Source organism: Taudactylus pleione, unplaced genomic scaffold (assembly GCF_031769625.1).
Source record: "Taudactylus pleione unplaced genomic scaffold, aTauple2 ptg000656l, whole genome shotgun sequence".
Classification (NCBI taxonomy): domain Eukaryota; kingdom Metazoa; phylum Chordata; class Amphibia; order Anura; family Myobatrachidae; genus Taudactylus; species Taudactylus pleione.
Window position 1 is genome coordinate 189168 of NW_028285058.1, and position 26041 is coordinate 215208.

The window sequence follows — 26041 nt, forward strand, 5'->3', positions numbered from 1 at the left end:
ACACACACACAAGCTTAAATGAAAAGTCATTAGAACAGTTGGTATACATCCTTTTTGCGCCATATGGCACAAGACACCTGGCGCAAGTTAGACGCTCTGACCAGGGCCGTAGCTAGGGTAGTGCGGCCGGTGCCATCGCACAGGGCACCACAGGTCAGGGGGCGTTGTTTGGGGCTGTCAAATTTCTGTTTATTATCATTCTTACCTGTAGCTTCCTCTTATTTCATCCCCAGCATCTCCTGGCCTCTCCCATCTCTTCCCTGGTCCTTCCCCATGAGGCCATTCCCCATTTTTGGGTGCATTATGTCCCTTTGAAAAATGAGGGGGGCGCCAATGATCTTTCTGGCACAGGGCATCAAAAAGTCTAGTTACGGCTCTGGCTCTGACACATATGCCGATCCAGTGCTTGAGTACTTTTTTCAAAATTTTGTGCCATAATTGACTAATAGTGTACTAGGATTAGTACTTTTGTCACAAAAGAATTAGTATAAAGTAGCAGATTAAGACAAATTATTTAAGAAACAGTCACATGGTGCCTACCTGCTGTATGCAGGCAGCAGAATATTATGATGTATTAAAAGGGGCACTTTATGTAAATCGAAGAATAATTTTGCCTATTTAGAAAGCACTGGCCTCACATTGCATATTAAATTTAATTTCTTCTTCACGAACCATAGAGGACACAGGCTTAGACCATGGGTATAGGTGGAGCAGGAGGAGTCCGGGCACCAAATAGTTAAGCTTCTTCTCCCAGCAGTCCCGGCTCCTCCCCCCCCATATACCCCACCCCCAAGCAGGCCAGTTCAGTTTGTGCCCTGCAGGAGCAAGGCACATGTTAGAGACTGCTCTGCAGTCTAAGCTTCTTTTTATTTAATTTTATTTATTTTTTCTATGAGTAAGCAGCGCTAGGCGTGACGCCCGCACTGCCGCTCCACCGACCCCCTCAGTCGGCGGCAGGGGGACTGGCGAGCGGGTCAGTGACCTCGGTCGGTCCCCCAGCACACTCCGGGGATCCGCAGCCAGACGCTGGGGAAGGAGCACGGACGGTACTCAGAGGTAAGAGCAGCTCGCTGCCTACAGGGAGCCGCGCTGTAGCAGCTGTTACCGCCGGAGTGGGAGACCACCAGCGGCGCTGACAGCGGTCGTCCAGGCCACCTGGCACCTCTGCTAGACTAGACCACCAGGGCACAGGCAATGGGGTGCTTCATAAGAAGCAGCCATTGCCCTGGGAGATCTGGTTTAGCAAGGGTGAGGCAGGCTCTCCCCATTCAGCCCCTCCACTGCTCCCTTGGTGCGCGCCCTCACTGCGACAGCCATGCCACAGGGATTCTCATTAGTCTCTCCCATCCCAACTGAGACACTGAGCGGCCATTTTAAATGGTGCCTGCTTCAGTCAGTCACTGGAGAGCAGTAAAGGGCTCCCGTCTCCCTATTCCTCTTGGGTCATGTTATACACTACGTTCCTGCCTATCAACTGGGGTTTGGATTGTTGAGCAACTGCTCATTGATACAGCATTGAATGTTTCTGTGTGCATATATGTGTTCAGTACATTTTATTTCTTAATTTTCTTCTGACAGTTTAGTAAATTTCTCATCTGTAAATCCCCGCTCTTTGTGGGGTGAGGTCACATTCATTGCACTCCTCCTTTTATTGCACACAGTAGTTTACTTAACTGGTGTGGGGGGACTGTCCTGGATTGCTTACCAGGTTTTCCAAGGGCAAGGCACCCAGGGATGGGGGTGCTTCAATGTTGTGTAACTGCAGGACTTGTACCTCTGTACTTTCTCCTCAGGCTCTGTACCACGATGGGCTCTGCTACGGTGTTTTGCAGATTCGCAGCCAGTGTCAGTTAAACATAACTTCCACCTGTGACCGGCCTGGACTACCTCTCTTATAGGTAAGGTTGCAGTTGGCTACGGACTAGTGCACATCTTTTGCAGTGTCAAAGTGTATTCATCACAGACTGGCAACCCCAGGGCCTGCTCCCCCTTCTACTATTCTTAATGGGGCCTAGCTGGGTACCTTATAGAGCCCTTCTCGCTTTAAGCGCATGTGTCTGCATCTTTCCAGCTTAGGCTGGACAGGAACCGCACTTCAGGTACATTTCTCTCTCACAGCACTGAGGTCGTATGTTTGATTCCACTAGGGCCCTAACTGTGCAGAGTTTGTATATTCTCCTTGTGCTTCCAGTTTCCTCCCACACCAATCTAGATAGTGTTGCGTTCCTGTCTAGTATTTGAAGTTCCTCAGCTCACTGGAACACTATGTCTAATATTTGAAACCTTTGTCTATCCCATACCGCAGCTAAAAGTAGCCACCCGGTTTAACAGGATAAGAGCTGTTCTTCGCTTCAAGGTTGCCGAGGCCTACGGCCGCTCCACCCTAAATACACCCGATGTCGTCTGATCTCGGAAGCTAAACAGGGTCAGACCTTGGTCAGTACTTGGACCGCCTGGGTATACCAGGTGGGGTAGACTACAGACCCCCTAAGGCTAGCGCTTCGTCGGTAGGCGGTTCGGCATTCCTGTCTTTTACGCAGCATGTGGACCTTTACGGAGGGCTCACCCTAATAGGCACCTCCGGGTTTCTAAACCTGCTGCAGACCTGGCATAATGAGCCTCCTCCTCAGTGGTTGCTCACTTGGCCCGTCTAGTCTAGAACACTGCCCTTCCTAGTCCACGGTATCTATTGGGATCTGTCTGACAGGACAATTGAACTTTCCTTAAAAGAGACTTATATTCTGTAAATGCTATAGCGCATCCAGTCCTGACTTCTGCTTATGTAGAAATAGACTTTGGAGGTTGGACGGATGCTCTTTAGGAGAGCCTCAGCTCAGTTTCCCATTGGAACGAGCCACGTCAGGTGAGGACATCTAAGGGTAGCCTCTTATATAGAAGAGGCAATAACTACTGGTGTCCTGTCTTCAGGTGTCAGAATCCTTGGTGGCTGTTAGACGAGCTCACTGACTTAATTTCTGTCACGCTGACTCAGACTTTAAAAGGGTCATAGGGGCTCTTCCTCTTTCAGGTCAGGGCTCTTCCTCTGTTATTCGCCGGGATAATGTTTTGGACAGGATGGTAGCCACAATGACGCCTTCCTCCCTTCTGTGTCTTAGGTCACGATCTTGTAATTTTTCGCTCCTTACATCAGAGGGAAGTTTGAAGGGACAACCTTTCTCAGGGCTCCAGGTTACCCAGTTCATCCTACCTCCAGGCGTACTGATAGGCTTGCGATTCACTAGGCAGACCTCCACCTTGGGAGGGGGGGTCGCAGCGTGGGAGAACTTTTGCTGTTTCCATCACCTGGATTGCGACCGCGTAGGATACCAGAGGGTGAGGTTCTCTTTCCTGAGGCTAAGCCATAGCCTTTCAGGTAAAGGCCTTAGTTCCTATTTTTTTTCTCAACTGGGCTGTTCACGTCCTGCAGGCCTCCTGAGTGCCAGTCTCTTCTTTGTTCACCTGGAATTCCTCAACAGGCTTTTTGGTGAGCCATGGAGTCTCTACACATCATTCTGACACTGGCTCTGGGGGATCTCAGGGCCTCTTTTGTTTCCGGGAGGCCTATTTGCAGTTTACTATCTGGCCCAGTCACCAGAGTTTCCTCTGGCTTGCGGTCTGAGAGGAGCATTTTCATACAGTGCCATTTGGTCTTTACAGAGTCCATCGACTTTTAATGAAAGTCATGGTAAATCATTTACGCCGCAGGGGCATCAGGTTTCTACCTTCTCTAAAACAATTTTCTGATCCTTGCCTGGTCTCCGGATGTTCTCAAGGAACACATCAGCCTCTCAATAGGTCTCTCCAGTCCCACGGAAATCTCACCAATGGGATGTATTCCACCTGGACTCATTTGCAGGAGATGTACCTTCTGGGGGCCTTGCTTGATTACAGCGGGTCTTCATCTTACCAGAAAGGCTTGGGACCTATAGGCCAGAACTCACAGGGTTTTTAGTCATTGCTGAGTGTCAATACACTCTTACATTCAGATCCTGGGCTCGTTTGTCTCCACATTCGTCATGGCGGAGTATGCCCAGTTTCACTTCCGGCCTCTGGAGGATGGTCCATGAGGAACAGGTCCCACCTTCCTGGTCACACCTTCCTGGTCCAGGCATCCTGCTTAGATAGGGGCTGCCCCCTTTGGGATTCCACACAGGGTCTTCCTCACCACTGATGTCAACAAGCTTACAGGGTCAGTGAACAATTTCCGTGAGCTGGGTGCCGATCAACTTTGTGGATCTCCGAACAATCTTCAGAACTCTCTGCCTGACTCGGCTGCTCCTACAGCATGGTCCGGTCCAGGTTCAATCCGATAACTTGACTGCCATCGCCTACATAAACCAGTGGCACTCGCAGTCACGGTGCATTGAAGAAGGTGAATAGTGTTCTCATCTGGGCAGTGTGCCAGCTTTCAACTCTGTCAGTAGTCTTCCTACCCAAAGTCTGGGTCGGGGAAGAGAGCTTCCTCGGCCACCTGGGCATCTAACCAGGCGAATGGGGGCTTTGTCCAGATGCCTTTCAGATCCTTAGTTCTTTGCTGGTGGTGACCGGACATCGTCTTGGTGGAATCTCGGTACGAACACAGACTATTGAGGTACTGCTCCCGTATGAGGGTTCTGGGAGTCTTTCATGTGGTTGTTCCTTCTCACGTATGTCTTCCCTCAGATTTTGTGGATCCACGGGTCCTCTGCAGGCTGCAGTGGGAGGGAGGCATGGTAATCCTGTCTGCCACCTATGGGCCTTGGTGAGCTTGGTACGAATGATCTTCTATCAACGCTCTGCTGTATCTTCCTTGTAACCATATCTTCTGTCTCAGGGCCCGTGCTTCTATCCAAATCTGGCATGTTGCGTCGCTCTTGACTCAGTCATGAGCACTTCCGGGTTCTCCAGGTCGATCATTCGTACTATGCTGTATGCCCGTATGTTCTCCTCTGCAAGACTGTCACTGCTTGGGCGGATTTACTTCGCTTGGGGTTCCGCTGGAATTTTTTCCCAGAGGGGTTTCCTCTCTTGGGACCTCTCCCTTCCGCAGCTGGGGCTGGCTTGTTCCTTCGCCTCTCTTTTTGGAAGTTGCAGGTTTCCACACTTTCTGTCCTCTTCAGATACAGTTTGCTCTGATGCCTGACGTCCGGAACTTTCCTTTAAAGTGTTCTCCTCGGACGGTGTTGTTCCTTGGTTCCTGGACCTTGTCTATGGTGCATTGAGCTCTTCAGTCGTCACCTTTGACATTCGTTGGCTTTCATAAATTACCGCATTCCTGCTCCGGCGTATGTTTCTCTGAGGCGCATTGTCCTGTCCCTCCCCATGGTTTTTTTTTGCTGGGACCAGGCTGTCCTTTGAGTTTGCTTAGGATACCTTCCTTCGGTAGTCCCTCAGTTTCTCATCACTAGGACTGTTTGGTCCCTGTGTTTCAGGCACCTCTTTGGATTGTGCCAGCCCTCCGGATCCTGTGGTTCGGACTCGGGTTCTCTGTGAACGGACCCCCTTTAGTCCTCTACGAATTTCATAAATGAGACTGGCTGGATTCCACACGGGACATAGACAGTTGGCTCCGTTTCATTTTCCGTCACGCTTCCGCGATGGCTGTCCTTTATGTTCCGTCTTTGCAGTTGGATTTTTTCACCGGATTGTACTTTTTGGGTGCCTCGGCTGAGCGGCTTCGTAGAGAGACCCTATGGTCCTCCGCCCATGCTTTTTTCCATTTGCCGTGGCTTTTTGCCGAAGGGGTTCTCAGAGCAGCTCCGGCGCGTCTCCTCCAGTTATGGGATAGCTTTGGGATGTCCCATGGTCTAAGCCTGTGACCCCTATGGTTCGTGAAAAAGAGGACTTATGTCTTACCTGGTCAAGTCCTTTTCTTCGAACTCCCTAGGAAACACAGGCCGCCCACCCTGACACACTGGGCTGGCAGGGTTTTTTACTGTACTTCCAGTCTTTCTTTAGCGTTTCTGGGCGTTTGGACCAGTCTGTGTAGGTCGGTCTTCCTTCTCCTCTTCCTCGCTCCTGCCTTGGGCTTGTTAACTAAACTGGCCTGCCTGGGGGCAGGGTATAGGGGGGGAGGAGCTGGGGCTGATGGGAGAAGAAGCTTAACTATTTGGTGCCCGGACTCCTCCGGCTCCACCTATACCCATGTTAGGCCTGTGTGCCCTATGGAGTTCGAAGTAAAGGACTTAACCAGGTAAGACATAAGTCCTTTTTGGGAACGATTTTAAAAAAATGTGCTACATCTAAATAAATAAGCAGTATAGAAAATGTCCGATTACATTTATTTACACCACAGAACAGGACATTTAGGGGGATATGATCACACTGTACAAATAATGACTGAAAACTCTGTAGTTTAACTATTCAGTGTAAGGACCCCCACCGAGGACACCAGGCCATTATTTAATTTAGGTAAACATTAAAATGGCTGAGAAGGGCAGAATCCCCAGCAACTAGTGGAAGCCATGAACGGTCTTGGCAATCGTTGCCACAACCTATGGTTAAACTAAGTTAAAAAAAGTAAGGGCGCAAGGAATGGCTTTCCATTTAATGAACTTATCAATGGGGAATAAGAGAACTAGGTTAAAAAAAGTTATGTGAAAGTGATCACTGAAGTAGAATGAAGCTGAAAAACAATATGCAGATAGGCCAGCGGTTCCCAATCAATCCGCCGCTGCTCCCTGGGATGCCGCAGCGCTGTAACTTGGGTGCCGCGGCCGGTGGCCTAACGAGGCTGCCCAGAAGGTGCTGGATTTTCTTAATTTATTTTTTTCCATGTCGGAAGATGATCGGGTTGGTGAGTTGAGCGGACGTGCCTGTCCGTTTGAACGCTGTTTCATGGGCGTGCATAAATTAACCACTGCGATTGCATACAGAGTATGAGAGCGACGAGACTTGCAGTATCTGTGGCTGGTCAGACATGTTGTAAATGCCGCGTGACTGGCTGATGTGCGTCGATGGTAACGATGTTTACACAGAAGAGTGAGGTTGGACGGATATTAGAGAGCAGCATTGGACGTCTTTCTGCCAGCTGTGCTTTGGCAGGCATTAGCATATTTCACAGCTGCGTTCTATGCAAACTCGCGGGCTGCGATCGCAATAGCAATCCTGATGAATCAGGCCCTTTGTCAATTCCCCACTTACCGTTGAGATAAAACGAATGTATAAAAAATTGCCACGTCATAATTGAATCATTGATTTAGCACACATTGTCACCTTACAACACTGAGGCCATGGGTCCCACCCTAACAAAGCCACTTTAACAGTGTGGAATTTGTATATTCTCCCACGGTGAAAAAAACCATACAGGTGGGTTAATTGGCTTGAAAAAAAATAAATAACCTTATGCCGCGTATCCACTACGCGATATTACTGAGCGATTGCACAATTACGACATCGTAATCGTGCAATCGCTCAGTAATCGGGCACAAATTGTGCAAACTAATGTCGGAAGCGACCAGCGATGCGCGCTCCCGCTGGTCGTTTTCGACTTCAATCATGCTGGTCAATCTGCCGATAACGACAGATTGCCCATGTTCAGGGATGATTGATGTGCCTACACTGAGCACTCAGTGTAGGCATAGCACAGTGTGAAACGACTGCACCATTACAATATTGTAATTGTGCAGTCGTTTCACAGTCTGCTAGCGGATACGCACCTTTAGTTTGACACCAATATCAAGGCAAGAGGACTATATGAATAAAATGTATTACAAGCACAGTTTGTTTCTTAATATAGGTTACTTCTCAAAAATTGTGTTTATTAAATAATCTCATATATAAAACACTATTTTCATTTCATGATGAGTGATATAATAATATGCTGTAAATTTTGGATGAAGACAACATACCAACTATTGGTCCATGTGTTATGCCATATTTCTTTAGGGTCTTAATGATCTCCTCATCTGTCATGTTTCTGAATTTATTCATGTTTGACAATATCTGAAAATGAAAGAAAGATTTGTGATCATACAACAATTGTACAGACTATAATCATACAGAGAGACTTCATCTTGGTGATCAAAGTGAACCTATCGCCTACAGAAGCCTTCTAGACATGCCCTTCTCAAACTGTGCATCACGACACCTTACTGCGTCGTGCATAATGACAGTGGGGTGACAAAGAAAAGCAGAGTCCTGCAGGATGCACTACGGCCAATCAGCAGAGCAAGGGAAGGAGAGTGTACTCCACCCTGCTCCAAGACACACTCTGGCCAATCAGCAGAGCAAGGAAGGGGGGAGGAGGAAGAGTGTACTTTTCTGTTCTCCACCCTGCTCCAAGATACACTCTGGCCAATCAGTAGAGCAAGGGGAGGAAAGCATACTTTCCCGCACTCCCAGTGCTCTAGGACACACTCTGGCCAATCAGCAGTGCAAGAGGAGCAGAGCATGTTTTCCCACTCTCCCCAGTGCTCCAGGACACACTGCGGCCAACGAGCAGAGCAAGGGGAGGAGAGTGTACTTTCCCACAGTCCCCAGTGCTCCAGTACACACTGGACAATCAGCAGAGCATGGGGAGGAGTGTACTTTCCTGCTCTCCACCCTGCTTCAAGACACACTCTGGCCAATCAGCAGAGTAAGGGGAGGAGAGTGTGCTTTCCCGCAGTCCCCAGTGCTGCAGGACACACTGGAGAATCAGCAGAGCAAGGGGAGGAGAGTGTGCTTTCGGAGGAGAGTGTGCTTTCCTGCTCTTCCCCTTGCACAACTGGATACTGTGCCGGCTTGTTAAACAAAAAAAAAAAAGTCCGCCTCCTAAAGCGTCAGGGAGGAGTCTAGAGCAGGTAGGCAGTAGCTGCAATGCAGACGTCTCAGCGTCATCACGGAGAGAAGCCGGCAGCCGCGGACTCAGTAGGAACGGAGACTTAAGCTGGCCACACACTAGACCAACTTACATCCAACCAGCCAACCAGTTGATTGGTTGGAATGAAAATCTGGTAAGGAGTAGGAGCAACTGATGATCAGCAATTTGCTCCTAAATGCCAGAAAACAGATGAAAATGGTCGGTCAGACAAGTTTGTTAAATGCTTGTTCTAGACAATTTGTTCAAACAGTTTTTGCCCATTTTCCAGCATTTGGGAGCAAATTGCTGATTGTCATTTGCTTTCATACCTTACCAGATTTTCATTCCTTACCAGATTTTCATTCCAACCAATCAACAAGTTGGCTGGTTGGATGTAAGTTGTTCTAGTGTGTGGCCAGCTTAAGTGGAGATGAATAGGAAAGGGGTCCTAAGGTGAGTAAACTACAATGATTAAAGAGAACAAGGAGTGGAGTGGTGTTTGGTACGTAAAGAACCGCTGGGAGTGGGCGCTTTGGGTACAATAAGGTTCCTTTGCATATTTAAAATTTTTTTTATAGCTTTAAAATTGTGTCACATATGTGGATGTCAGAAAAAATGTTTGAGGACCACTATTGTAGACGATAAGGATAGAATAACAATCTCTTAATGAAATAGTGCTCCAATGTGCAACTTAAATGGAAACTTGAACATGGACCACCTACAAACAGTGCTGTAACAGGGCTCTATGCCACCCTGTGCTGTCCCCGTACCCTAAATCCACTACGTCACACCTAAGGGGGTGGGGCAAGCGGCTACGGTAAACAGAGGACTGCAGCTTTCCAGCACAGAGTTACAACATTTTCTGCTAGTACATTAGTCCGTTTTGCAGCATGAACAGGCTGCAACAAAATCACAGCATTTCATAATGCTGCCATCACTTTACACCGGTTCTTATGGTGCCCAGAATATGCAAAGTAGAATTGAGTCAGTGTCAGGCAAGCCTGACAGAGGGCACAAGCTGGCACTGTGCGATATGGGAGGCTTATGCGGACACCGAATGGACAGGATGGTGGGTACAGGCTGATATGGTGACTGGCTAACACAGTAAGCAATGGGCAGAGGTGGCCCACGTGGATATTGTGAGCGATGGGCAGGGGCTGGCAGGCAACATTCATCCGGGGTGAGGTGTAAACTCAAGCAAGTAGCCCAACTTCTGCCAACAAACTCCGAAGAAAAAATGGGCATGACAAATAAATGAAGTTAGTGAAGTCCCAAACTTGATGTAATATTACTGACTTGGCAAAGAGACCTGCATCTATTTACACCTTATAGCAAACAATATAAACACATACACACCAGGAATTTGAGTGCAGAATAGTGGCCACCATATCATTTATTTATTTTAACAGTACAATTCACAATCTTTTCTGTTATTAGGTCTCTATTTACCAAGTGATAACCCCTATTTCTCCCATTTTCCACAGGCTATTGAAATTTATAAAGGGACGGTGTACTACTTATCTCTCGTCCTTGTTTCCCCACACTCAGGTATGGGGAATACAATGCTGTTAGTAATTGTTTAATAGATTTATAGAAAGCAGTTTAGCTGACTGCCTAAAACAGCAGCAAGCACATACTGTACACTTGGAAAGTCCCCATGTTGTTCCTGTTATTTACTATTGACAAACTGTTCAGTAGGTTGGATACAATTTATCATTATTTTTCTGTTTGCAGATGAATAACAACCACGTTACCAACTAGACTACGTAGAAAAAATGCTGGTAGTGGCAAACACTGTAATTATATGAACTCCGGTTATAGCTATTAGGAAATATGAAGCGTGGAAGCAGATTTATCTCATTGTGAAAAGCAATCGCTATCACCTACACCTAAATATTCTCTGTAAATGGCTGCGGAATGTGTGCGCTGTACAATTAGCATAATAAAAAAATATATCTGTACCAAGCACATAATCAGGACCGGCTTTGGGGGTGTTCGACCAGTGCGGTCGAACAGGGGCGCCACCCATAGAGAGCGCACCCCTCCCCAACATCCCGATTCAGCAGGACAGTACTGTCCCGCTGTTCCACCCGTGGGCCAAAGTGGCCCGCGGGTGGTGAAAACGGGAGGTTGGGAACCCCCACTGCCACAGCTGTGCTGGACCCCCGAGTGTGAATGGATGCAGTGCACACTCGCGCATCATCCATTCACAGACGGGAGAGGGCTGGGGGAAGCAAAGCCAGTGACAGAGGGCTGGGCTTTACCCCCAGCCTTACGTTACTTGGAGGTGTGCCATGCGGGCATGCCTCCAAATAACATCACGTAGGGGGCGTGGCCTATGGTAATGAGGCCACACCTGCACACAATAGCAGGGCGCAGCGTACCGGGCCAGCACAGGGTGTTCAGACCCCTGGAGCCGGCCCTGCACATAATCATTAGCAGTAATACAGGTTGAGTCTCCCATATCCAAAATCCTTGGGACCAGGGGTATTTTGGATATCGGAATATTCCGTATTTTAGAATATTTGCATAACAACATAATGAGATATCTTGGGAATAGGACCTAAAGCTCAACACAGAATGCATTTATGTTTTATGTACACCTTATACACACAGCCTGCAGGTTATTATAAACAATATATTTAATAATCTGGTGCATAAAAAAAAGTTTGTGGACATTGAACCATCAAAAAGCAAAAGGTGTCACTATCTCAGTCACGATAAAAATATGCCGTATTTCAGAATATTTGGATATGGGAGACTCAACCTGTAACATAAATGATCAATGAGCTTTGCTAGGACTAAGCAGATGTTGTGGAGAGACAGAGACAACCTGTCAGACACATGCCCGCAGGGCATTATGGTAGCTGTAGTTTGACAACAGAATCCATGGTTTTATAGCTGGCTGACTACACACACTTGTAGTAGCCATGTTGTATATTATATACTATTATCACGCACACTCACTGACTATACTATTGAACTATAACAACCAAGCTGAGGCAACCTCATTATTACTTATAGTTGTACTCATAGGCTCCTGACTGACTGACTCGGAGGACAACTCTACTCCACTGACTAAAATGGGCGGCAAAAAAGCACGCGCCTGTGCGCCCCAACGGCCGCCGCGCCCCTCCCACCTCACCGATCGGGCACCCAGAGACCCGCTCTGTTCTCACCTCGCTCACGCTGCTCGGGTATGACGGGGTAATGCGGGCCCAGCTCCGCGCCGTGTGTGTATCCGAGGATGGAAGTAGAACGGGGGCGGTATAGGAGGGAGTTCGGCTGACGGCGACGGTATAGTAGGGAGGGCGGTGCCGGCGGTATAGGAGAAGGGCTGACAGGGGCGGCGGTATCGGAGAAGGGCTGGCTGAGGGCGGTGGCAGTATACGAAAAGGCTGACAGGGGGCGGCTGTATAGGAGAAGAGGGCCTGGTTGGGGGTTGGGGCGGTATAGGAGAAGAAGGCCTGGTTGGGGGCGGCTGTATAGGAGAAGAGGGCCTGGTTGGGGGCGGTATAGGAGAAGGCCAGGAAGGCTGACTCGGGGCGGTGGCATAGGAGGGTCTCAGTGGAGAGAAGCCCCTCTGTCGTCACCCGAGTGACAGCCCCCAGTCAGGCGCTGCTGCTGTCTCTCAGGGAGTGGCAGGAGGAGGGCAGGCCAGGTACGTCCCGGGCACAGTGACTCCCCTTCTCCCTGGTATCTGGGTGCGTTATTAGTACACGTTATTACACAACACGAGATACGATTACAAAGTAGATCCTGGCAATGGCATGTGTGTAACTATTAGGGTGTGAGCTTCCCATACAAACTGCATTTTAATATTGAAAAAAACAAACTAAAATTAACATTTCATTTTTTACTACAATAACATCTATATAAGATTGGTCTGGTGCACCGTAACCAATAATTGTATTTGAAGTGTTTTATAAGGAGGAACCATACTGAGGGCCATCTATGTTTGTCAGACATAGGGGACCACTTTTTATAACTATACAGGTGGGAGCACTAAATTGTTAACCACACTCTTTATATAAAATGTAAACATACAGTAAAATAACGAATAGAAACCCCACATTTATATATGTGCATATGCTGCTGATGGGGGGGGGGGGGGGGGGAAACAACCTAAGGCCCGTATTCAATTTGAGGCGAAAAGTCCGGATCAGCGATACTTTTTTGCCAATTACGTCATTTTCGCCTGCTTTGATTTACTCCATATTCAATTTGAAAGTCTTTCTGCCTAGGCGGAAAGTCAATGCAATGTACTAGGCGAAAAAGTTTCGCCTATGAATAGCAGGCGGAAAAAAGTGCAGAATTGGGGTTTTGGGGTGCAACATTGTGGGAACCCCCGTGCAGCCTTCAGACAGTCCCTCAAAGGTAAACTGTGTTAAAAAACAGTTAAGGACACCCTAAAAAATCACTTTGAAAAAGGGGACGGAAAAAAAAAAGTTGGGGTACAAAGTTAAAAACTAGCGAACTTGACTCTGGGGGGGGGGTCCCCAAGTATGCCCCATGTGTTTTTTTGATTGCAGGTGCTTGCGGAAGGTGGATTTTACACAATTTTTTTCAACTTCACTTTAGCAACTTTTAAATATGCTGACCCCCATTTTCAAGTACCCCAAATTTGCTGGGATAACTTATTTTCTGCAAAAAATACTCCTGAATACTATTCTGCACCACGCATAGAAAAATGCTATTTAGCAGCTATTGAGCCCGTTTAAAAACACCAAATACCTTCAGCAAGCCAAATCGGGGGGTACCATAGGGAACCCCCGTGTCAGAGCATCTTTTGGGGGGTGTCAGGCTGATTTCCCCCAACTCTGACAGGACTTTCCGTCTGTTCAAGTTTCGCTGGGTCCCGTTTTTGCGTACTTTCATAATGAATACGGGGTAAAGTGGGCACGCGCGCGATACTTTTCCGCCTGCAAAACAGGCGAAGTAGGCGAAAAGTCCTGGCCGCGAAAAAGTATCGCGGCTCGGCTCAAATTGAATACGGCTCTAAAAGTCCAAACTTATCACTATAGAATGTGGTGTTTCTCAATGCCAGCCACCTACCGTATATACTCGAGTATAAGCCGAGTTTTTCAGCACAAAAAATGTGCTGAAAAAGTACCCCCTCGGCTTATACTCGAGTCAAGTGTAGCGCTGACCGGACGGAGTTCGGTCAGCGCTACACACTGCCAAACGCACAGCCGCCGGAGCCGGCAGCTGCGTGTTTGGTGTAATCAGCAGCCGCTGAGAGTCTGTCAGACTCTCAGCGGCTGCTGCTGCTCCCACTGCGGGAGCCATCTTCCGGCTCCCGCAGTGGGTGATGGGAGACACGTCGTCATGACGACGTCTCTCCCATGCAAAGCGGCCGGAGGAGCGGACAGCGGCGGGACCAGGAGCGGGAGTTTCAGGTAAGTGTTTATTTTTTTTTTTATTCTTTTCACGTCTCTACTAGGGGGGGGGGCACTACCAGGGGGCGATGACTACAGGGGGCATTATCAGGGGGCGATTACTACAGGGCGCACTACCAAGGACCATTATCAGGGGGCACTAAAAGGGGGGATTACCACTGGGGGAACTACAAGGGGGGATTACTACAGGGGGCACTAAAAGGGGGGATTACTACAGGGGGCACTAAAAGGGGGGATTACCACTGGGGGAACTACCAGGGGAGGATTGCTACAGGGGGCACTAAAAGGGGGGATTACTACTGGGAGTACTACCAGGGGGGGATTACTACTGGAGGCACTGAAAGGGGGGATTACTACTGGGGGCACAACCAGGGGGAATTACTACTGGGGGCACTACCAGCTGCTGCCATTTCCCACACTAGGCTTATACTCGAGTCAGTAAGTTTTCCCAGTTTTTTTGGGTAAAAGTAGCTGCACGAATGATAGGGGTGCCAGTGTTGGCTCCTATATTCCTGGATACATTATATATTGCTGTGACCTTACAGGCCGAAGGTATTCAGTATCAGAGCTATGGTTGTAGAATTGTTTGAAAGGTCTCAGAATGATTGTTCTGGAAATTAAGATCTTGGTAAGGAGACGGCAGATTGTGGCTAGATTCCTTGGTGAAATTAGGAACCATTAGCTGTCTTCTGGAGATAGGTCTTATGCTGGGTACACACCTGGCCAACATAACTGCTGACCCAGGGATCTGCAGACCGAGTGGTAGATTGGAAAGACAATACACACTTACCAATTTGCTGCTCTAAGGGCTGTATTCAATTAGGGGGCATATTCAATTAGGTGCGAAAATCCATTTTTTTTTTTGCATGCCGGACTTTTCGCAGACATCGCTGGTTTTCCATGCGAAAAAGTATCGCGCTCGTTCCGCTTATCCCTGTATTCAATTAGAAATCGTCGAAAACGGGACCCGGCGAATTCGGAACTGGTGAAAAGTGCTGTCAGATTTGGGGAAATTTGCCTGACACCCCCCAAAAGATGCACTGACATTGGGGATCACTATAGATACCCCCGAATAGGCCTGCTGAAGGTGTTTGGGGTACGTAAATGCTCTCAATAGCTGCTATTTAGCGTCTTTGCAGAATTGGTGAACAATAGCATTTAGCAGTTGTTTTTTTCCAGAAAATAAGTAGTCCCAGCAAATTTGGGGTACACGAAAATGGGTGCTAGCATATTTTAAAGTTGCTAAAGTGACGTTTTAAAAATGTAAAAAAAACACCTGCCGCAACCACCTGCAAACTTAAATACAACTGGGGCATACTTGGGGACCCCCCTGGAGTCTATTTCGCTAGTTTTTTAATTTGTCCCCCAACTTTGGACTTTTTCGCCCCCAAAATGAAAGTACTTTTTTTGTGGTGATCTAAAGTATTTTTTACATTTTTTTTTTTTTACGCAGTTTTCCCTTGGGGGACTGTCCCAAGGGTGCATGGGGGTTTTCCAAAGTTTGCACCCCAAAACCCCAATTCTGCACTTTTTTTCAACACCTACTGTATTCATAGGCAAAACTTTTTCGCTGGTTCCATTGCATTGAGTTTCCGCACCGGCGAAAAGTCTCCGGAATTGATTACGGAGGAAACTTTTTGCATGGCGAAATGACATAATTCGCGATACTTTATCGCCGAAAACCCCTTGTCGCACCTAATTGAATATGGCCTTTGGTGTGAAAAAAGTGCAGAATTGGTGTTTTGGGGTGCAAACTTTGGAAAAAAAAACCTGCACCCTTGGAACAGTCCCCCAAAAGTAAACTGCATCAAAAAAAGTTTAGAACACTCCAAAAAAGTACTTTCATTTTGGGGGTAAAAAAGTCCGAAGTTGGGGGACAAAATTTAAAAACTAGCGAAATAGACTCCAGGGGCGTCCCCAAGTATGCCCCAGTTGTTTTTAAGTTTGCAGGTGGTTGCGGCAGGTGTGTCTTTTACGTTTTGTACCCCAAATTTGCTGGGACTACTTATTTTCTGCCCAAAAAACTGCTAAATGCTATTCTTCATCACTTCTGCAAAAATGCTAATTAGCAGCTATTGAGAGCAATTAAGTACCCCAAATACCTTCAGCAGGCCTATTCGAGGGTATCTATAGTGTTCCCCAATGTCAGTGCATCATTTGGGGGGTGTCAGGCTGATTTCCCCAAATCTGACAGCACTTTTTGCCAGGTTCGAATTCAGCGGGTCCCGTTTTCGCCGATTTCTAATCGAATACGGGGATAAGCGGGGACGAGCGCGATACTTTTTCGCACTTTCAAAACCAGCGATGTCGGCGAAAAGTCCGACATGCGAAAAGTACGGGACTTTTCGCGTCTAATTGAATATACCCTATTGAATATACCCCTATGTGACTGCGCTGACAGTACAACTGGGCGGGCATTTAAATTTGCCCCCCCCAGTTGAGACCAGCAGTGCCTGCAGCAAGTGTACGGTTAGTCCGCGGGTTGCCTGTACACACAGCCAGATGCACTGATCTATCTGCAAGATATAGCTGCATCAGCTGTGCTGCAGGACAGATGCGATATGTCTGAGAACGATGTCGTTCAGACATTTCGTCTGTACACACCCGCCGATGCACTATGTGATATGTTGTTCGTCTGCTGATTTAACAACATATCGCATTTTGTGTACCCAGCCTTAGTTGTTAAGTAACAACACAAATGTTAGGGGTAAGAATGCAGTGCAGGTAATCTGTTCAGAAAACGTTTAAAACAGGGGTCTTCAACCTTTAAGACAGTGTAGGCCACATAAAAAATTTCAACGAAGCCCAAGGGCCACTATAGCTACTGTATACTGCCGTATTTAGACTCTGCCCCCTCCTCACACAATTATGTCCCATAACTGCCCCCTCCTACAAATTTAATTAGGTCCCAGAATGACCCCCCCTCCTCCCACAATTATAATTATGCCCCATATCTGTCCCTCCTCCTCCATTATGTCACATAGTTGCCCCATTCTCAAACAATTATGTCCCATAACTGCTCCCCTCTGCAGTGCCCCTTATATAATGCCCCCAGTAGTGGTCCCCCCTATGCAGTGCCGATTATACAGTGCCCCCAGTAGTGGTCCCCCCTATGCAGTGCCCCCAGTAGTGCCCCCCCCATGCAGTGCCCCCAGTAATGGTCCCCCCCTATGCAGTGTCCCCAGTAGTAGTCCCCCCTATGCAGTGCCCCCAGTAGTAGTCCCCCCCCCCCAATGCAGCACCCCAAGTAATGCCCTTTATATATTGCCCCCAGTAGTAGTCCTCCCTATGCAGTGCCCCCACCCCTATGCAGTTCTCTGTACATATATAGGACAAAGACACACAAAAAAACAACACTTACCTGAATCCCCGCACCTGCCGCTGTCCGCTCCTTTGTCCTCCCGGCCCGCTCTGCACTATGGGAGAGATGTCATGACATCTCTCCCATCACCCACTGCGGGAGCCCGAAGGTGTAGTTCATGAGTGAGCTCCAGCAGCCAATGAGTCTGTCTGACTCTCATTGGCTGCTAAAACAAACACACCACCGCCGGTTACTACGAGTGTACTACCCGGCGCCGGTGTTTTTTACTGTGTAGTGTGGACCGCACTTACTGCCGTCCGCACTACACTAACCATCGGTGGGCCATGGGTTGAAGACCCCTGGTTTAAAGGATAGACAAAAAGTGGATGTTCTGTCTAGACTACAGGGAGAGCTGTAGATTGAGGGCCTGATTCAGAGCCGGATGCTCTGACCAGAGCGCTCGCTCTGAATCAGGGCCCTCCTCCATGAAAATGGAGCATCCTCCTGGATGCTCGTATAGCTGTGGGTCACCACCCACAGCATATACGAGCGTCCAAAAAGATGGTCGCGATGGTTTTGACCATCGCGATTTGCGACCATAGGACTTGCGACGGAGACCCTGCGGTAGGGTCTCCCTGCCACAAGCCCTTGAGTGATTTTGGCTCCTATCAGAGCCAAAATCACTCCCACTGACATCACTAGTGATGTCAGTGGGGCCGGCTTCAGACGGTAGGGGTTCCCATGGGAACGCCTCCGTCTGGCAGGCACGCCCCCGGCACGCCCACCAAAGGGGGCGTGCTGTCAATCAACATCGACAGCACGCCCCCTTTGGTGCGAGACCCGGAGCGATGGGAAGCCCGTCGTTCCCCGGGTCTCGCGCATGCGCACGACGGAGCTCCCTCCGTCGTGCGCATGTGCAGTGGGGAACATCGACCCACTTGCGAGCGTACTGCTGCTCGCGAGTGGGTCTGAATGACCCCCTGAGTTATAAAGTTTATTAAGCACAATTGACACAGTGACATTCAAGGGATGTACCTTAATCTACATTCACATAGTCCAGGGTTTCTCCGAGTTGGCACCCTTACAGCAGATTATTATATCAGCTGGTGAAATGTCCAATGCAGTTTTTAAGGATATCCAGAGAGGAGCCCATCCATGCTAGGTGCTCAGAGTGAAAAGACCGTATCTACACTCTTGTGCCTTGCTCCTCCGGACCCCTCTCCAGACTAGTATTGCCGATGTGTAGCCTATAGCTTTAAAATGTCCTGTCTGATATAGAATTGTTTAGCTGGGTACACATCAGATAATCAACAAACAATGCAATGGTCGTCCAGATTTCCCTTGAACTCCCTGACACACAATATAGTGCATACACACTATGCAAACGACCAAATGATATATTGTGCATCGTTCGGTCGTTTCATCATCAACTATATAATGTTAACATATAGTCTGGTTCTCCGGTAGTGCGTACACACTGCACGATTTGCTGGAAATTGACGAGATCCTCGAATTGACCCGCATGTCTGGGCGGCCTGAAGATGTGACTGATGGAAGCGTGCATAGTTCGTACACACTTTACGATTTGAACGTTTTGTGGTTCTGATCGTTTAAATCCCGTAAATCGTCAAAAATATCGTCTGCGTACCCAGCTTTAATTTTACCCTGGATACAATCTGGTAGGGTATGATCCATATTTTCCGTGCTGTCCTGTCACAAATATAAGCAATTGTGGAAGTAAATTTTTTTTTTTTTTGTTCCTACTTTTTATTTGAAAGAAACTAATTTTATATAGTATTATTGTATGATATATTAGCTTATTTTTACTAGTATTTTGGACCCACCATTGACTGTGTTGCTATGAGCTAACTTGTGGCTGATTGACTTGACCCCATAGAGGTATAAGCAGTTATAATCCATAGGGGAATTTGATACATTAGGTAAGTGCTACATAATGCATATCTATCCATCCAGATTTCAAGGGTAATACATTTTTAGTGGGCTATATGATCCATACAAGTAGTAATGTTTGTGGTCAGATATTTGTCTTGAGTATAGAAAGAGAACAAATGCCAATTTTGTGTGAGCTTTTCAGAGGGGTATTAATCAGGTATAATAGTTTATGGAGATTAAGTGTGTGGTTCTGGCATTTGATAGGCTTATCCAAAGAGTCGGGCTTTCATTGAATACTTTTGGAGGCTAGAGAAAAGTATTTTTGTGCAAGGGAGAGTATTCCACTGATTGAATGCAGCCTGACAATGTCCAGTAATTGTGATTTGGAGCCAGGAATGAGTGGGGATGAGAGATGCAGATCATGTGCAGAGAGGAGGGGTCGAGTTGGAACCAATTGAAGGGCTGACAGAGCAGAGCAGCAGTAGAACAGTCTAGTCGTTGCATTCAAAATAGATTGTTGGGGGTAAATTTACTAAGCTACGTGTCTGTCCCATGTTTGTCCGAGATTAAACACGGGTAGGAACCATCATAGACGGGGGAGAGGGGGTTCTTTAAAGAAAATCGGAAATTTATTAAGGTCCTGTGATTGACAGGATCATGTTTTCCGATGGTGTATGTGATCGTTCCTACCCATGTTTTCCTCCCAAACAAGCAGCCTGCACATATCAGTGAGATACATGCAGACTGCTGGTGCTTAATTAAGCATAAATAAAGGGTTAATTTTAAAACAAACGGCATTGGGTTCCCACCCAAAAGCATAACCAGCCCCGGGCTCCTGAAGCCAGTCCTGGTTCTAAAGATACGGGGGACAAAACGTTCAGAGGTCCCCCATATTTTATGAACTAGCAGTGGGCTTCCTGAACCGGTCCTGGGTGTAAAAATATGGGGAAAAAATAACGTGGGGTTCCCCGTATTTTTAAAACCAGCACCCGGCTCAAACTAGCCGGAGTGTAATGCCATAGCCAAGGGACCCTCTCACCGGGTCACCCCGGCCAAAGCATCGTTACCACAAACTAGTCAGCCCAGGACTGGGATCCCAGGGGAGGTGATGGCACCCTCTCAGCACCCCAGGCCTGGGCTGAAGCCCGGGGCTCTGCCCTGCACGCACCCCTGGCCGGTGGGTGCAGTGGTAACTGTGTTAATAATAGATCTATACTATTGTTTTTTACAGTGGGACTACAGGTGCCAGCTTGCCTGCCCTTTGGCATGAGGAACTATAAGTGCCAGCAGGTGACCGGCAGCCGTACCACTACTGTAAAAAAATTTATAAGACTGAAAGAATAATAGACAGTATAATTTTATTACATACAAAACACACACATACATATAGTGCCTTGCAAAAGTATTCACACCCTTAGCATTTTTCATGTTTTGTTGCCTCACAACCTGGAATTAAAATGGATTGTTTGAAGGTGTGCATCATTTCATTCACAGAACATGCCTACAACTGTGAAGTTTTTTTGTTTTTTTTATATTGTGAATCAAACAACATTTAGGACAACATAACAGAAAACTTCAGCGTGCATAACTATTCACCCCCCTAAAGTCAGTACTTTGTCGAGCCACCTTTTGCTGCAATTACAGCTGCAAGTCGCTTTGGATGAGTCTCTATGAGCTTGCCACATCTTGCCCCTGGGACCTTTGCCCATTCCTCAAGGCAAAACTGCTCCAGCTCCTTCATGTTTGATGGTTTCCGCTTGTGAACAGCAATCTTCAAGTCTTACCACATATTCTCAATTGGATTGAGATCTGGCCTTTGACTAGGCCATTCCAACACATTTAAATGTTTCCCCTTAAACCACTCTGGTGTTGTTTTAGCAGTATGCTTCTGGTCATTGTCCTGCTGGAAGGTGAACCTCCGTCCCAGTCTCAAATCACAGGCAGACTGAAACAGGTTTTGCTCAAGAATATCCCTGTATTTAGCACCATCCATCTTTCCCTCGACTTGAAACAGTTTCCCAGTCTCTGCTGCTGAAAAAACATCTCCACAGCATGATGCTGCCATCACCGAGTTTCACTGTGGGGATATATACAAAGATGTATACCGGCGCTAAATTGAAGTTGCTGTATTTAGTTAAAACATAGACAAGTGTGCAATTGATCACATTTATTTCATCATATACCTATTAACATAAAAAATAATTAAAATATCATAGATAGAGTGTACCCTATAGTTTGGGAGCAATAAATTCAATGTCCAATATATCGCTAATAGGGGACTAATAAATCCATGGGTAGGACACTAACGTTGGGACTGTTGTAAAATTCCACAGGCAGGGTCCAGCAAATATTTACCAAGTGAATTGTCCTGATTACTCAGTCCAGATGGTAGCTCCTGTGTCCAAATCCTGTTGGTTGATCACAGAGTGTAGACTGGATAGGACTCACTTGTAGCTGCTTCTCTTTGGTGATAATGGTCGTTGTCCCGATAATCATGTGTCCAAAATATCCCAGATGGTAGATAGGTGTCCCCAAACGATAGGCAGTGAAAATGAGGCTTAACGCGTTTCGCTGGCAATTGTATGTTCAGCTTCTTCAGAAGCATATCTCCAGTGTATTCCTCATGCTCCTTAAATACCCTATTCATTTTCAATTAGGGCAAACAGCTGAGTACCAATTAAAAAATAATCCATTGCACACATGTCTTTTAATATAAAATATATACATAATATAATCACTGTTTAAACTTACGTTAATGAAGGCAATCCTAAGTATGTTTAGAACCAAAAGTATATATATTAAAACAGTAAAAGAACATTTAGATCGAGTCTACCTTATTCCTATGCACTTCCTGGTTTCTTCCGATCACATGACCACCACGTGATCCGCTAGCGGGTCACGTGGTATACTGTGAGCGGATCAGGTGGTGCATAGGTTCTTCCGTATTTTGTATACAGTGCTGCTAAGCAACACTCCAACATGAGTTGGTCTATACTGCGTTTGATGTCGTGATCATCAGATGATACGGAAGTGAACCGGATGATGCATAATAGCCATTCATCTGTTGATAATACCTGTTGCTAAGCAGTCCACCCTATACACCCTATCTAGATGGGCATGACACCCTATACACCCTATCTAGATGGGCATGACACCCTATATACCCTATCTAGATGGGCATGACACCCTATATACCCTATCTAGATGGGCATGACACCCTATCTAGATGGGCATGACACCCTATATACCCTATCTAGATGGGCATGACACCCTATATACCCTATCTAGATGGGCATGACACCCTATATACCCTATCTAGATGGGCATGACACCCTATACACCCTATCTAGATGGGCATGACACCCTATATACCCTATCTAGATGGGCATGACACCCTATATACCCTATCTAGATGGGCATGACACATTATTATACTTTACCAATTCCTTTTATCTTATGGACATTCTTATTTAATTATGTTCTGAGGTTGCTAATACATTTTAACAATGGTATAGATTGAATATTATCTTTAATGAATGTATGGGGTTCATACCAATTTCACCAATTACGTCTATTTTTGACCTATATTATATATATGTATATTTATTTTATTATTTTAATATTTTTTTTAACAACATTAAAACATTTAAATGTATGTATTATATTATTTATTTATGTATAGATATGGAGATTCATTATTGTATAGTATATATAATATGATATCCATGAGTTAAAGATCATCAATTAAGACTAAATGCGCTAACCCTGTGATTGCGAATAACAGTTTTTGTATAGGGTGGACTGCTTAGCAACAGGTATTATCAACAGATGAATGGCTATTATGCATCATCCGGTTCACTTCCGTATCATCTGATGATCACGACATCAAACGCAGTATAGACCAACTCATGTTGGAGTGTTGCTTAGCAGCACTGTATACAAAATACGGAAGAACCTATGCACCACCTAATCCGCTCACAGTATACCACGTGACCCGCTAGCGGATCACGTGGTGGTCATGTGATCGGAAGAAACCAGGAAGTGCATAGGAATAAGGTAGACTCGATCTAAATGTTCTTTTACTGTTTTAATATATATACTTTTGGTTCTAAACATACTTAGGATTGCCTTCATTAACGTAAGTTTAAACGGTGATTATATTATGTATATATTTTATATTAAAAGACATGTGTGCAATGGATTATTTTTTAATTGGTACTCAGCTGTTTGCCCTAATTGAAAATGAATAGGGTATTTAAGGAGCATGAGGAATACACTGGAGATATGCTTCTGAAGAAGCTGAACATACAATTGCCAGCGAAACGCGTTAAGCCTCATTTTCACTGCCTATCGTTTGGGGACAACACCTATCTACCATCTGGGATATTTTGGACACATGATTATCGGGACAACGACCATTATCACCAAAGGGAAGCAGCTACAAGTGAGTCCTATCCAGTCTACACTCTGTGATCAACCAACAGGATTTGGACACAGGAGCTACCATCTGGACTGAGTAATCAGGACAATTCACTTGGTAAATATTTGCTGGACCCTGCCTGTGGAATTTTACAACAGTCCCAACGTTAGTGTCCTACCCATGGATTTATTAGTCCCCTATTAGCGATATATTGGACATTGAATTTATTGCTCCCAAATAATAGGGTACACTCTATCTATGGTATTTTAATTATTTTTTATGTTAATAGGTATATGATGAAATAAATGTGATTAATTGCACACTTGTCTATGTTTTAACTAAATACAGCAACTTCAATTTAGCGCCAGTATACATCTTTGTATATATTATATATTTTGTCGGGACTGACAACCCCTACTGGCTGCTTCAAATAACAGCGCATTGGATAATACATTTTTTATATTCACTGTGGGGATGGTGTTCTTGGGGTGATGGGATGTGTTGGGTTTGCGCCAGACATAGCGTTTTCCTTGATGGCCGAAAAGTTCAGTTTCAGTCTCATCTGACCAGAGCACCTTCCTCCATGCATTCTGGGAGTCGCCCACATGCCTTTTGGCAAACTCAAATCGTGTCTTCTTATTTTTATCACTAAGTAATGGCTTTTTTCTGAACACAGCTCTATGGAGTGTACGGCTTATTGTGGTCACATGCACAGATACACCAGTCTCTGCTGTGGAACTCTGCAGCTCCTTCAGGGTTACCTTTGGTCTCTGTGCTGCCTCTCTGATTAATACCCTCCTTGCCCGGTCTGTGAGTTTTGGTGGGCGGCCCTCTCTTGGCAGGTTTGTTGTGGTACCATGTTCCTTCCATTTGATGATGATGGATTTGATGGTGCTTCGGGGGATCATCAAAGATTTGGATATTTTTTTATAACCCAACCCAGAATTGTACTTCTCAACATCTTTGTCCCTGACTTGTTTGGAGAGCTCCTTGGGCTTCATGGTGTGATGCCTCTTGCATAGTGGTGTTGCAGCCTCTGGGGCCTTTCAGAAAAGGTGTGTTTATAGTTATACTGACAGATCATGTGACACTCAGATTTCACACAGGTGGATTTAATTTCACTAAGTATGTGACTTCTGAAGGTAATTGGTTACATCAGAAACCCTCCTCACTCCTCCTTCACACAACACTCCATCCCCTCAAACACACTCAGGTCCCCCCTCACACAGATCTCCGCTCCTCACACAGACCCTCCCCAAACACACAGCTCTCCCCACTTACTGAAAATGGATCCTCCCTCATTTAGCTCCCCCCCCTTTCACACAATACTGCCTCCCATCAAACACGCACAGCTCTCCCCACTCAGTCAGATCCCCTGCCACACACAGATCTTCCCTCCTCTCACAGACCCCTCCCCCCCCAAACACACCTCCCCTCCCTTCAAACACATACACAGCGCTCCCCCTTCACGCTTCTCTTTTGTCCCCTCCTCACTTTCAGAGGGTGCTGGAAATCAGACATCCAACGGGGAGGGGATCACCTGCTAAGTCTGAAACCAAGATTAGAGATATCAATGCCTCCATACTGGGGCGTGGTTTTGGGCGGAGCAGCCCACACACATGATCCCTGTCTGGAATCTCTGATCTCTCTATGTGCTTCACGGCAGGCTCTGCAGGAGATCCGCTCCCCGTAGGATGTCTGATCTCCTGTCCTGCGCCCTGGCCCGAGCCAGCGCCTGGAGCACATGCTCCACCAGGGCCACCATCGCTACACCCTTGCCCACAACCTATGGGTGCTCCACTATTAAACTTAATCATGTTTGCAGGGACTCTCGGTGAAGATTTGTCGGCCTGCTGTTGCTAACTACAAATCCTCCCTTCCAAAGAATGGCGCAGCAGGCATCCTGCTGGAAATATAAAAATCAGATAGTGTATTAGCTATAGTTCCTTTATTACGTCATTCATGTATAAGAACACTAGAGGTCACTGTGAACACATGTATGATATACACTGCACATCCCCTTTGTTAAAATGACAGGATTTAGAAAACACATGAGAATATTATTATCCTTGGGTGCACCATAAGGTGTACTTTGTTAAAAAAAAAAAAAAAGGACCTCATGCTAAGTCATACACAGACAGCGGCTGCATCTTTGCCGCGTCTGTGTCTTTATGATAATGGTGAAAAACTGATATTCCCAATTGCAGCGCCTTGCGCCTGTGGAAATCTGTCTCGCGCCTTTTTAGATGCAGCATTACTTGCACCTT

At 46.5% G+C, this 26041-nt stretch overlaps 1 protein-coding gene across 2 annotated transcripts in view; it reads right to left on the bottom strand.

Moving 5' to 3' along the window:
• Positions 1 to 12237, bottom strand: part of EMD (emerin) — a 40543-nt gene extending 28306 nt beyond the window's left edge. For both annotated transcript variants that reach the window (XM_088455454.1, XM_088455453.1), the window contains exons 1-2: positions 11941 to 12237; positions 7830 to 7923 (exon numbers count right to left, since the gene is read on the bottom strand). In XM_088455454.1, coding sequence (XP_088311580.1) covers positions 7830 to 7911 — 82 coding nt within the window. In that variant the 5' untranslated portion in view covers positions 7912 to 7923; positions 11941 to 12237. The remainder of the gene's footprint in view (positions 1 to 7829; positions 7924 to 11940) is intronic.
• Between the last annotated feature and the right edge of the window lie 13804 nt (positions 12238 to 26041).